The sequence below is a fragment of the Aquarana catesbeiana genome, linkage group LG03 (genome assembly GCF_042186555.1).
Source record: "Aquarana catesbeiana isolate 2022-GZ linkage group LG03, ASM4218655v1, whole genome shotgun sequence".
Taxonomy (NCBI): Eukaryota; Metazoa; Chordata; class Amphibia; order Anura; family Ranidae; genus Aquarana; species Aquarana catesbeiana.
Window position 1 is genome coordinate 702,631,699 of NC_133326.1, and position 14,675 is coordinate 702,646,373.

Consider the following 14,675-nt stretch of genomic DNA (forward strand, 5'->3'; position numbering starts at 1 on the left):
TGTGGGGAATTCCCATGCCGTTTTTATCAATGAACTTCTATGTGTATTGTTGTACCGGCAGTTCATTAATAGCGAGTAGTTTTAAATTACTTTTTTTCCTTTAAAATGTCATTTTGCTGTCAGACTGTTCTAAACTTGGGAAACATGCGCCCCTTTACAGGCATACTATAGACACCCCCTAGGTATGAAATTTAAAGGAATATTACACTTTTATTGTTCACTTTAAGCATTATTAAAATCACTGCTCCCGAAAAAACGGTCGTTTTTAAAACTTTATTTTGCATTGATCCATGTCCCCTGGGGCAGGACCCAGGTCCCCAAACACTTTTTATGACAATAACTTGCATATTAACCTTTAAAATTGGCACTTTTGATTTCTTCTATAGACTTTTAAAGGGTGTTCCCCAAATTGTTCGCTATTCGGCGAACGGGCGAACAGCCAATGTTCGAGTCGAACTCATGTTCGACCTGAACAGACAGCCCATCCCTAGTGCTGAGTCCAAATCCGTCAAATGACAATAACTTGCATATAAGCCTTTAAAATTAGCACTTTTGATTATTCATGTTTGTGTCCCATAGACTTTAACGGTGTTCGCGTGTTCGAACAAACTTTTTGCCTGTTCGCATGTTCTGGTGTGAACCGAACAGGAGGGTGTTCGGCTCATCCCTATTAACCACTACTCTCTGAATTTGTTTTTTTAGCCAGTTTTCTATACATTTAAAAACTGATATTTCCAAGCCTGTAGACTTTACCTTACACATTAGCCGTGTGTGAGGAACTGTGTCAAACGCTTTTGCAAAGTCCAAGTATACCACGTCCACAGCCACCCCTCTGTCCAAGGTTTTACTTACCTCCTCATAAAAGAAAATCAGGTTTGTTTGACAACTTCTGTCTTTCATGAATCCATGCTGTCTGTTGCTTAAAATATTTTTTTCCAGCAAGAACTCGTCTGTGAGGTCATTTATTAAACTCTCCAGTATCTTCCCGACTATAGAAGTTAAACTAACAGGTCTATAGTTACTTGGTAAAGACTTTGATCCCTTTTTAAATATGGGCACCACATTGACTTTTTGCCATTCCAGTGGTACCATTCCAGTCATTAACAAGTCCCTAAAAATGAGAAACAACGTCTTTGAAATGACAGAGCTCAACTCTTTTAGGATCCTTGGGTGGATGCCATCTGGTCCAGGTGCTTTATCTACCTTAAGACCCCTTTCACACTGGGGCGCTTTGCAGGCACTATAACGCTAAAAATAGCGCCTGCAAAGCGCCCTGAAAGAGCCGCTGCTGTCTCTCCAATGTGAAAGCCCTGAGGGCTTTCACACTGGAGTGGTGCACTGGCAGGACCCTAAAAAAAGTCCTGCTAGCAGCATCTTTGGAGTGGTGAAGGAGCGGTGTATACACTGCTCCTGCCCATTGAAAGCAATGGTGCAGCATGGCTATACTGCTGGCATAGCGCTGCTGCAGCAGTGCTTTGCGGTGGTTTTAACCCTTTCTCGGCTGCTAGCGGAGCGAGTAAAAGCGCCCCGCTAGTGGCCGATTAGTGCAGTGACATTGATAGTAAAGCGCTGCTAAGAATAGCGGAGTTTTACTGTCTACACAACCACCGCCCCAGTGTGAAAGGGGCCTTATTTTGTCTAAATATTTCTGGACCATATCACTTTGGAGCCATTGTGGATCATTTGGGGCTGTGCCAATACCACCCCCATTATGGACATTAGCTGGCAGCTGAATAATAAAAAAAAAAAAAAAAATTTTCCTGTAAAAATAGTAAAAAAAAACAGCCCTTCAGGTCTGGTATGGATTTTGAGTGGAATCCCACGTAGCCTGGGGGGGAAGCGAGCACCCCCTTCTTAACCATACCAGGCCACATGGCCTCAATATAGGGGGAGGAAGTGCTCTGCCCCCCCACCTCAAGGCACCTTGTCCCCATGTTGATGGGGACAAGGGTCTCTTCTCCACAACCCTGGGCTTTTTTTCTCTATTGAAGGCTACAAGGAGAAAAGGAGAGAAGCTGGGTTCTTTAATTCTGTCCTATTGCAACAATGCTATCGTAAGTGAGCGTTATCACCCTAAGACAGGAAGTGTGTTACTGGCAGGACCACCAGGTGAAAATGAGAAAAAAACCTAAATATTAACATTAAATGCATCCACCACATCTAGATATTGGCAAACTGCTAAATACTGAAATTTTTTTTCGAGTTTATATACACTTCAATTATATCTCCTTTACTAGGTTCAGCAGTCTCACAGAGAAGAGGAAACCATTTATTATGATGGTGCAGGAGTACAGCTCTCCTTTGATCCTCCTGCCTGCGTTCTCTTATTCAGCAAATACAGAGGTCTCCCTTCGGGTGCTCTACACCATTGAGGACTTTGATTTGAACAGCAAGGTTGTCTTCTTCAACCCGGAATATCTCAAAAACCTGTCTGCTTACTGGAAAAGCATGGGACTCAAGTTTGGTCGTCTTTCTTCTGGACTTATGGTGGTGAGCATAGCAATGGAGGTTTGCGATAAAGTCACTCTCTTTGGCTTTTGGCCTTTTTCCAAAGACCTGAATGGCGTTCCAATCCTTCATCACTATTATGACAACGTTCCACCAAAACCTGGCATCCACGCAATGCCTGATGAATTTTATAAGTACCTACAAATGCACATTCAAGGTTCTCTACGTCTGAACCTGGAACATTGCTAAATGTTTTGTGTAGTACATCAAAACCCAGAAAGGTGTATCCATCCATTGAACAGTGGAAAAATTGAAAGCCAAAATAATGTATAATGATTTGCACGGGTTTAAATGGTGGAACCATTAAAATGAAGGAAATATCCCTACCTGACAAGAAAGGAGAAATTTCAAATAGACTTTGATGATATCAAGTGATCTTCAAACCTTGGGTTTCTTAACGATGGAGACCAACTTCTGTTCCTGAAGTCTCTCCATCCCACATCCTGATTCTCATCAATTTTCCACAACTCTGATAAGCTGCCTTATGCTAAAGCTGGCCATAGATGGAACGAAATTCATTGCGGTTCAGCAGGAACTGCTTTGTCATGGCCCAGATCTAATACTGCAAACTCTGTTGTGTCTGTCAATGTCTCTTCTTGCTGAACAACCTGGAATGCTCCACAGCTCCTCGGACAATTCCTTGAATGATCCTGCATTGAACCTTGTTTGTCTTGAACCTTGAACTCTTTGCTCCTCCCATGAACTTCCTATTAAAGCCATGCCTTTGCACTTCCTGTTCGCCAGCTTATTGTGCTCCATTCAGCCAATAACTCCCTCTTGTCGGTACTGCTGCCATCTGTATCTTTGCTATCACTCGTTAATGACCCTTGGCTTGTTCCTTGACTACGCTTCTGCTTGATCCCAACCTGTAATCATTTGTTACTGACCTTTGGCTTATTTGCTGACTATGCTTCTGCTTACCCCTACCTGCTATATCTGCTACTGGACCCTGAAACCTGGCGATCCTGAGGCCCGCGAGTTGGTACTATCACGCAACAAAACCCATCTCTACCATCAGGAGTTCTGGTGAACGCCAGTTAGTACTTAGACTCTGCACCTCAGGTGAACCCACATCATCTGCCAGGGTGACCTACTTATCCAGGTGGTTGATGGGTGCCTCTCTCCAAGCCTAACTCAAGCTAATGTCATATGGGCAGGCTGATTGTACTGAAGTTGATCTATCAATCGGCTTCAGTACAACCAGGCTGTCATTTGTTTGCATGCGATCACTGCTCTGGGTAGAGCCAGCAGCAGTGATCATTGTATTCTGTTGGCGGGGCAACCTCCCGCTGTCGGAATACAAAATTGCAGCAGCAAGGATTCCACTATCAACACCAACCATGTAGATGGGGGAATCTAGCACTTTTTGTTCCTTCAATCCATGGTTGAATAAAGAGAATATCATAATGTAGGGCCAGCCCAATGCACAAGGACCAGAGGGTCCTTGCACGGCAATAACTTCTCTGCAGGATGTGGAAATCTTGCAAAAAGATGGGGTGGGCGGGCAACTACATGGCAAATGAGGTTTAATGTAGAAAAATTTAAAATAATGCATTTGGGTGGCAAAAATATGAATGCAATCTATACACTGGGGAGAGAACCTCTGGGGGAATCTAGGATGGAAAAGGACCTGGGGATCCTAGTAGATGATAGGCTCAGCAATGGCATGCAATGCCAAGCTGCTGCTAACAAAGCAAACAGAATATTGGCATGCATTAAAAAGGGGATCAACTCCAGACATAAAACGATAATTCTCCCGCACTACAAGACTCTGGTCCAGCCGCACCTAGAGTATGCTGTCCAGTTCTGGGCACCAATCCTCAGGAAGGATGCACTGGAAATGGAGCAACTACAGAGAAGGGCAACTAAGCTAATAAAGGGTCTGGAGGATATTAGTTATGACGAAAGGTTGCAAACACTGAACTTATTCTCTATGGAGAAGAGAGGCTTGAGAGGGGATGTGATTTCAATTTATAAATACCGTACTGGTGACCCCACAATAGGAATAAACCTTTTTCGCTGAAGGGAGTTTAACAAGACACGTGGCCACTCATTAAAATTAGAAGAAAAGAGGATTAACTTTGAACTACGTAGAGGCTTCTTTACTGTAAGAGCGGCAAGGATGTGGAATTCCCTTCCACAGGCGGTGGTCTCAGCGGAGGGCATCAAATAGTTTCAAGAAACTATTAGATAAGCACCTGAACGACCACAACATACAGGGATATACAATGTAATACTGACATATAATCACACACATAGGTTGGACTTGATGGACTTGTGTCTTTTTTCAACCTCACCTACTATGTAACTATGTAAGGGTGGGGGGCTGACCCAAGCTTGCGTTTAAGAACAAAAGTTGGTATTTGAAAAACTAAGCAGAATAGAAACTAGAAGCCATCTAAAGGTGTATGTAATTATTTATTTTATTTTTTTCTTTAATATAATTTGTTCAGCATATGACCTATTAAAACAATCCACATACTGAATTCATACTAAATCATGAGCACTCAGAAAGACTGGACATAAATGGGGCAATTTTCATGTAGTCATAGAATGTTCCATGAATGGTTTTCATCTCAATGGTCACAAATGACTGAAGGACATTGTCAATCGCAATGTTGGGGTAATTGGCTATTGTATCTATCATCATCTTTCAAAGTAGTTATAGAATGCATTACCTTTTCTAAAATGAGTGCCTTTTGAGCCATGTCATCCATTGTTTGTACCTTGAACAGCCCATTTACCAAGCAGACTGCGTTTGCCTTGTGCACCAAATTTACAGGAATTTCTTGACAATGACTGGTTTCCAAAAACTTGAGAAAGTTTGGATTTTCATCTTCCCCTGTTACCTGCCACCAATAATGTATTTTTGTATCTTGAAGGACAGAATATTTATTGAATTTTCCCAAAATCAAGTTCCCCCTAGTATGTATTATATGTACAAAATCGTTTGAATGATATTAAAGAAAAACTTTTTGCAAAATGTTTAACATTTGTGTAAATGTCAACAGTTTAAAGCAGACCTGTCATGCAGACAATAATGCTGAACTCTCCTTATTTATTACTGGTACTTATTAGGGATGGGCGAACGGTTTGGCCCCAAGCTTGAGTTCGGGCCAAACATTTGGCTGTTCCATCGTTTGCCGAACACCCGAATTTGCAGGGTGTTCGCCCCCAAGAAGAGCGCTGCACAGTGCATTCTGTGCCCCGATTGGGCAAAGCCTTGCCCAATCAGGGCGCAGTGTAAGCTGGTTGTTAAGGAGTAGGGTCGAGAAGCTGGCCACGGCATCCTTAACAACCGATGAGTCATCAACTGTCAACGGGTTTCCCAGATGACAGCAGAATAAAAAAAAAAAGTAAAGAAAAAAATGCCAAAATTGAAAAAAAAAAAAAAACCAGTGTGGGGGTTCCCCCCAAAATCCATACCAGACTCTTATCTGAGCATGCATGCAGCCTGGCAGGTTAGAAAAGGGGAGGGAACGAGCGAGCGCCCACCCCCTCCTGAACCATACCAGGCCACATGCCCTCAACACGGGGGGGCGGGTGTTTTGGGGAAAAGCACATTGTCCCTGTGTTGATGGGGACAAGGGCCTCTTCCCGACAACCCTGGGCTATTGTTGTCAGGGTCTGTGGGTGAGGGGGTTTATCGGAATTTGGAATCCCCCTTTAACAAGGGGGCCCCCCAGATCTTGCCCCCCAATGTGAATGGGTATCAGGTACAACTTACCCCTACCCATTCACCAAAAAAGTGTCAAAAAGTAATAACAGTAGTGATATGGTATATAGCAGATAACTTAAACGTGATATAATCCTGGTGTATCAATTAGCGTAATCAGGTAAATAAACTGCAATTGAATAAAATAAGCATATCAATTCACATCGCCAAGTGAGTAAAGTTAATGAAAACGTGTTACACATACAACTTGATAAATCCTGCTATCAATGTAGCAAAGCAAAAAACAAGACCAAATAAAATTGGATAGCAGGTGTGACAAATCAATACAATTCAGTGAAAGGTAAAGAAAAAATATATAAACCAAAAGCCTGTATATAAAATAGTACTACGATGGATAAAGAAGCAGCAAACAAACGTCCGTGTGAAGTTGTAATCAATAAATTCCGCCACCAGGAAGCACAAGTGCTAAAAATGACAATCTTCAATGGTGGCACCTATGTGTCTGCAAGCAGCTCACCTTACTGCCGTAAGGTATACGGCATGAGTTGGTCACAAATGCAGATAGGGAAAGTAGATGTAAAATATAGTAGTCCCCTCTTAGCTGTATTAAATTGCTTGAATGGTCTCAGTGGCAGATATTTACATATAACAAAACATGGAAAAGATAAAGTTCATAGCATAACTCTGTGAGATAGACGCAATGGGGTAAGGGCAGGTCGAAAAGTGATACACTCACTTTTAGAAGGGGAGCATAGGCATCAATCCACGAATGCCGCGTTCGTAAGCCCCTTGCGTATGGTCCTTAGTCTGCTCTTACTCTGAGGCATTGTGCAATAGGAACTCGATGGGTGGTAATTTCGGATATAAAAAGAGAGATGCTCATAGCAGAATCCCGCATAGAGAACGATTTATTGTGATAAAAATCATAAAACAAACTCACATATGTAAATGACACGAAATGTAAACATCCACGAGCGCCAAGCTCGTCTCCTGCAGTCAAACTGTGGATATAACTAGTGCTCCAATCCCGACGCGTGTTGCCACGTCACATGACTTCATCAGGGGATGACACTGGGTAGGAAACATGTCTTTAAATAGTCTGCTTGATTAAGCACCCGGCAGGCCATTTTGTTGTAGCCCGCCATTGAACTAAATGGCGCCCGCGTCAGCACAGTCCGTCGGCCATTTTGCATTGGTCTCTTGCACGGAGGTAGGTTTACACGTGATATTTATACATGGAATAGGCAGAGCCACGGTCAGCAACCATTTTATAGTAGTCCAACATGACAATGAAGAGTAACAGCTTGCCGAAAAAGGGGGAAGAAAATGAAAGGGTAATTTTTCAGTTGTCCGTGGCACACAAATATTGCTGACAGCGAGTTTGTACAACATGTTAGGAGAGAAAAAATAAAATCGGAATAAATGAAAAGGGAGCCCTAGGAACATCACAGTGACTAGGAGGATACAGCGAAACAGATGGACTGCCTCTATTAGCAGAGATAGCAATGTAAACACATAGAATAGATAAAATACAAACGATGTATAGATAAAAGCTAACATAAACAAGGTAGACAAATACATAAAATTATTAAAAAAAAAATTACATGATGGTGAGTGGTAATATAGTAAGAAACTTAAAAGAGGAGAGGACACCTAACCAGTGTGTGTGAATGTGACTTAGAAGTCGCTAAGAAAGCAATTTAAGTCAAAGTCAATATTGAGCCCTTTAGGGGCAAAAGTGTCCATAGAAAATATCCACTTGGACTCCAATTGGCTGAGAGTCCTCACCTTATGGCCTCCACTCCATGGTCTGGTGTATGGTACAATCCCCCAAAACTTGAGGTGAGTGGGATTTTTATTGTGGTATTTAGCAAAGTGCCTAGACACACTATGTTTCTCAAAGCCATTTTGGATATTTTGGACAGCACTTTTGATTTCTCCCATAGACTTTTATATATATATATATATATATGTGTATTTTTGTCTTTATAGACATACTATATATATTTTCTTGCCCCCTTTTTTATATACATTTTTTTATATATATATTTTCTATATATTTTAATAAAGTCCCCTTTTAACCCGGTACTTATGACAGTTGATATTTTGTTTATATCACCATGTCATTGAGTATTTTTTATATGCGTTTTATATTCCGTCATTTATTTCATGCTTTCTATGACCGCTTTTATAAGTTGCCTAGTTGTACAAACTCGCTGTCAGCAATATTTGTGTGCCACGGACAACTGAAAAATGGCCCCTTCATTTTCTTCCACCTTTTTAAGCTGTTACTATTCATTGTCACGTTGGGCTACTATAAAATCGTTGCTGAACATGGCTCTGCCTACTCCATGTATAAACATCACATGAAAGCCTGCCTCTGTGCAAGAGACCAGTGCAAAATAGCCCACAGACTGTGTTAATGCGGACGCCATTCATTTCAATGGCGGGCTACAACATAATGGCCAGCGGGCGCTTAATCAAGCAGACTATTTAAAGACATGTTTCCTACCTAGTGTCATCCTCTGATGAAGTCACGTGACATGACGACACGCGTTGGGATTGGAGCACTAGGTATATCCACAGTTTGACTGCAGGAGACAAGCTCGGCACTTGTGGATGTTTACATTTCATGTCATTTACATATGTGAGTTTGTTTTATGATCACAATAAATCGTTCTCTATGCGGGATTCTGCTATGAGCATCTCTCTTTTTATATCCGAAATTACCACCCATCGAGTTCCTATTGCACAACGCCTCGGAGTAATAGCAGACTAAGCACCATACGCAAGGGGCTTACGAACTCGGCGTTCCTGGATTGACGCCTATGCTCCCCTTCTAAAAGTGAGTGTATCACTTTTCGATCTGCCCTTACCCCATTGCGTCTATCTCACAGAGTTATGCTATGAACTTTATCTTTTCCATGTTTTGTTATATGTACATATCTGCCACTGAGACCATTCAAGCAATTTAATACAGCTAAGAGGGGACTACTATATTTTACATCTACTTTCCCTATCTGCATTTGTGACTAACTCATGCCGTATACCTTACAGCAGTAAGGTGACCTGCTTGCAGACACATAGGTGCCACCATTGAAGATTGTCGTTTTTAGCACTTGTGCTTCCTGGTGGCGGAATTTATTGATTACAACTTCACACGGACATTTGTTTGCTGCTTCTTTATCCATCATAGCACTATTTTATATACAGACTTTTGGTTTATATATTTTTTCTTTACCTGTCACTGGATTGTATTGATTTGTCACACCTGCTATCCAATTTTATTTGGTCTTGTTTTTTGCTTTGCTACATTGATAGCGGGACTTATCAAGTTGTATGTGTAACACGTTTTCATTATCTTTACTCACTTGACGATGTGAATTGATTTGCTTATTTTATTCAATTGCAGTTTAAAAAAAAATAGTGTCCCTTGATGTAAATCCATCATCAATCACGACGCCTGCCGAACCTGAAAAATAGAAGAAAATAAAAATGTTCTCGCCTCCTGGGAGGTCTCCCACCGTATGCCCACTCTGCACTTTGATATTTCTTATATAGGCAAGGGGCTATGTCACCCGGTGGCACGGCTCCGGTCTGACTTCACATATATATTATACATTTACATCAGTCCCTGCCCTCAAGGAGCTTACAATCTAAGGTCTCTAACTCACATTCATACACTTACTTGGGCTAATTTAGACAGGAGCCAATTAACCTACCAGTATGTCTTTGGAGTGTGGAAGGAAACCCATGCAGGCACATAGAGAACATGCAAACTCCAGGCAGGTAGTGCCATTGTTGTGATTCAAACCAATGACCCCAGTGCTGCCAGGTGGAAGTGCTAACCACTTGGCCACTGTGTTAGTAAAATTGACAGTTTTCCATTTCAAAATTTCACCATATTGCATTGGAGTCAATGGGGTAGGCAAAATTTACTTTTATGAATTAAAGACATACTATGAATGGAGGATAGGAAAAAACACGGGACTTTTAACCACTTGCCGACCGCCTAACGTATATATACGTCGGCAGAATGGCACGGGCAGGCAGAATCACGTACCTGTACGTGATCTGCCTCCCGCGGGCGGGGGGTCCGATCGGACCCCCCCCCGGTGCCACCGGCGGTCGGCATCTGACTAGGAGCGTCGGGAGGCGAGGGGGAGACCATCCGATCGTGGCCCCCCCCTCGCGATCGCTCCCAGCCAATAGGAATCCTCCCCTGCCTGTGTGTAGTTTCACACAGGCAGAGGATGTGATGTCATCTCTCCTCGGTCTGGCAGTTTCCGTCCCAGCGCCGAGGAGAGAAGACATGTAAGTGCACACAACACACACACACACAGTAGAACATGCCAGGCATACCTTACACCCCCGATCCCCCCCCGATCGCCCCCCGATCCCCCCCCCGATCACCCCCCCCCCTGTCACAAACTGACATTAGCAGTATTTTTTTTTTTTTTTTCTGATTACTGCATAGTGTCAGTTTGTGACAGTTACAGTGTTGGGACAGTGAATATTACCCCCCTTTAGGTCTAGGATACCCCCCTAACCCCCCCTAATAAAGTTTTAACCCCTTGATCACCCCCTGTCACCAGTGTCACTAAGCGATCATTTTTCTGATCGCTGTATTAGTGTCGCTGGTGACGCTAGTTAGGAACGTAAATATTTAGGTTCGCCGTCAGCGTTTTATAGCGTCAGAGACCCCCATATACTATCTAATAAAGGTTTTAACCCCTTGATTGCCCCCTAGTTAACCCTTTCACCACTGATCACCGTATAACTGTTACGAGTGACGCTGGTTAGTTCGTTTATTTTTTATAGTGTCAGGGCACCTGCCGTTTATTACCAAATAAAGGTTTAGCCCCCTGATCGCCCGGTGGTGATATGCGTCGCCCCAGGCAGCGTCAGATTAGCGCCAGTACCGCTAACACCCACGCACGCAGCATACGCCTCCCTTAGTGGTATAGTATCTGTACGGATCAATATCTGATCCAATCAGATCTATACTAGCGTCCCCAGCAGTTTAGGGTTCCCGAAAACGCAGTGTTAGCGGGATCAGCCCAGATACCTGCTAGCACCTGCGTTTTGCCCCTCCGCCCGGCCCACCCAAGTGCAGTATCGATCGATCACTGTCACTTACAAAACACTAAACGCATAACTGCAGCGTTCGCATAGTCAGGCCTGATCCCTGCGATCGCTAACAGTTTTTTTGGTAGCGTTTTGGTGAACTGGCAAGCACCAGCCCCAGGCAGCGTCAGGTTAGTGCCAGTAGCACTAACACCCACGCACGCAGCATACGCCTCCCTTAGTGCTATAGTATCTGATCGGATCAATATCTGATCCGATCAGATCTATACTAGCGTCCCCAGCAGTTTAGGGTTCCCACAAACGCAGTGTTAGCGGGATCAGCCCAGATACCTGCTAGCACCTGCGTTTTGCCCCTCCGCCCGGCCCAGCCCAGCCCACCCAAGTGCAGTATCGATCGATCACTGACACTTACAAAACACTAAACGCATAACTGCAGCGTTCGCAGAGTCAGGCCTGATTCCTGCGATCGCTAACAGTTTTTTTGGTAGCGTTTTGGTGAACTGGCAAGCACCAGCCCCAGGCAGCGTCAGGTTAGCACCAGTACCGCTAACACCCACGCACGCAGCATACGCCTCCCTTAGTGGTATAGTATCTGAACTGATCAATATCTGATCCGATCAGATCTATACTAGCGTCCCCAGCAGTTTAGGGTTCCCACAAACGCAGTGTTAGCGGGATCAGCCCAGATACCTGCTAGCACCTGCGTTTTGCCCCTCCGCCCGGCCCAGCCCAGCCCACCCAAGTGCAGTATCGATCGATCACTGACACTTACAAAACACTAAACGCATAACTGCAGCGTTCGCAGAGTCAGGCCTGATCCCTGCGATCGCTAACAGTTTTTTTGGTAGCGTTTTGGTGAACTGGCAAGCACCAGCGGCCTAGTACACCCCGGTCGTAGTCAAACCAGCACTGCAGTAACACTTGGTGACGTGGCGAGTCCCATAAGTGCAGTTCAAGCTGGTGAGGTGGCAAGCACAAGTAGTGTCCCACTGCCACCAAGAAGACAAACACAGGCCCGTCGTGCCCATAGTGCCCTTCCTGCTGCATTCGCCAATCCTAATTGGGAACCCACCGCTTCTGCAGCGCCCGTACTTCCCCCATTCACATCCCCAACCAAATGCAGTCGGCTGCATGAGAGGCATTTTCTTTATGTCCTCCCGAGTACCCCTACCCAACGAACCCCCAAAAAAGATGTTGTGTCTGCAGCAAACGCGGATATAGACGTGACACCCGCTATTATTGTCCTTCCTGTCCTGACAATCCTGGTCTTTGCATTGGTGAATGTTTTGAACGCTACCATACAATAGTTGAGTATTAGCGTAGGGTACAGCATTGCACAGACTAGGGCACACTTTCACAGGGTCTCCCAAGATGCCATCGCATTTTGAGAGACCCGAACCTGGAACCGGTTACAGTTATAAAAGTTAGTTACAAAAAAAAGTGTAAAAAAAAAAAAAAAAAAAAACATACAAAAATATAAAATAAAAAAAAAATAGTTGTCGTTTTATTGTTCTTTCTCTCTCTATTCTCTCTCTCTATTGTTCTGTTCTTTTTTACTGTATTCTATTCTGCAATGTTTTATTGTTATTATGTTTTATCATGTTTGCTTTTCAGGTATGCAATTTTTTATACCTTACCGTTTACTGTGCTTTATTGTTAACCATTTTTTTGTCTTCAGGTACGCCATTCACGACTTTGAGTGGTTATACCAGAATGATGCCTGCAGGTTTAGGTATCATCTTGGTATCATTCTTTTCAGCCAGCGGTCGGCTTTCATGTAAAAGCAATCCTAGCGGCTAATTAGCCTCTAGACTGCTTTTACAAGCAGTGGGAGGGAATGCCCCCCCCCCCCCCAACGTCTTCCGTGTTTTTCTCTGGCTCTCCTGTCTCAACAGGGAACCTGAAAATGCAGCCGGTGATTCAGCCAGCTGACCATAGAGCTGATCAGAGACCAGAGTGGCTCCAAACATCTCTATGGCCTAAGAAACCGGAAGCTACGAGCATTTTATGACTTAGATTTCGCCGGATGTAAACAGCGCCATTGGGAAATTGGGAAAGCATTTTATCACACCGATCTTGGTGTGGTCAGATGCTTTGAGGGCAGAGGAGAAATCTAGGGTCTAATAGACCCCAATTTTTGCAAAAAAGAGTACCTGTCACTACCTATTGCTATGATAGGGGATATTTACATTCCCTGAGATAACAATAAAAATGATTAAAAAAAAAAAAAAATGAAAGGAACAGTTTAAAAATAAGATAAAAAAATAATAATAATAAAGAAAAAAAAAAAAAAAAAAAAAAAAAGCACCCCTATCCCCCCTGCTCTCGCGCTTAGGCGAACGCAAGCGTCGGTCTGGCGTCAAATGTAAACAGCAATTGCACCATGCATGTGAGGTATCGCCGCGAAGGTCAGATCGAGGGCAGTAAGTTTAGCAGTAGACCTCCTCTGTAAATCTAAAGTGGTAACCTGTAAAGGCTTTTAAAGGCTTTTAAAAATGTATTTAGTTTGTCGCCACTGCACGTTTGTGCGCAATTTTAAAGCATGTCATGTTTGGTATCCATGTACTCGGCCTAAGATCATCTTTTTTATTTCATCAAACATTTGGGCAATATAGTGTGTTTTAGTGCATTAAAATGTAAAAAAGTGTGTTTTTTCCCCAAAAAATGCGTTTGAAAAATCGCTGCGCAAATACTGTGTGAAAAAAAAAAATGAAACACCCACCATTTTAATCTGTAGGGCATTTGCTTTAAAAAAAATATATAATGTTTGGGGGTTCAAAGTAATTTTCTTGCAAAAAAAAATTATTTTTTTATGTAAACAATAAGTGTCAGAAAGGGCTTTGTCTTCAAGTGGTTAGAAGAGTGGGTGATGTGTGACATAAGCTTCTAGATGTTGTGCATAAAATGCCAGGACAGTTCAAAACCCCCCCAAATGACCCCATTTTGGAAAGTAGACACCCCAAGCTATTTTCTGAGAGTCATGTTGAGTCCATGGAATAATTTATATTGTGACACAAGTTGCGGGAAAGAGACAATTTTTTATTTTTTTTATTTTTTTTTGCGCAAAGTTGTCACTAAATGATATATTGCTCAAACATGCCATGGGAATATGTGAAATTACACCCCAAAATACATTCTGCTGCTTCTCCTGAGTACGGGGATACCACATGTGTGAGACTTTTTGGGAGCCTAGCCGCGTACGGGACCCTGAAAACCAAGCACCGCCTTCAGGCTTTCTAAGGCCGTAAATTTTTGATTTCACTCTTCACTGCCTATCACAGTTTCGGAGGCCATGGAATGCCCAGGTTGCAAAAAACCCCCCCAAATGACCCCATTTTGGAAAGTAGACACCCCAAGCTATTTGATGAGAGGTATAGTGAGTATTTTGCAGACCTCACTTTTT

At 43.1% G+C, this 14,675-nt stretch overlaps 1 protein-coding gene across 8 annotated transcripts in view; it reads left to right on the forward strand.

Moving 5' to 3' along the window:
* Positions 1–5,491, forward strand: part of LOC141133605 (alpha-2,8-sialyltransferase 8E-like) — a 344,333-nt gene extending 338,842 nt beyond the window's left edge. For all 8 annotated transcript variants that reach the window (XM_073623078.1, XM_073623077.1, XM_073623076.1 and 5 more), the window contains one exon: positions 2,238–5,491. In XM_073623078.1, the coding sequence (XP_073479179.1) occupies positions 2,238–2,697 (460 nt within the window). In that variant the 3' untranslated portion in view covers positions 2,698–5,491. The remainder of the gene's footprint in view (positions 1–2,237) is intronic.
* Positions 5,492–14,675: the final 9,184 nt, after the last annotated feature.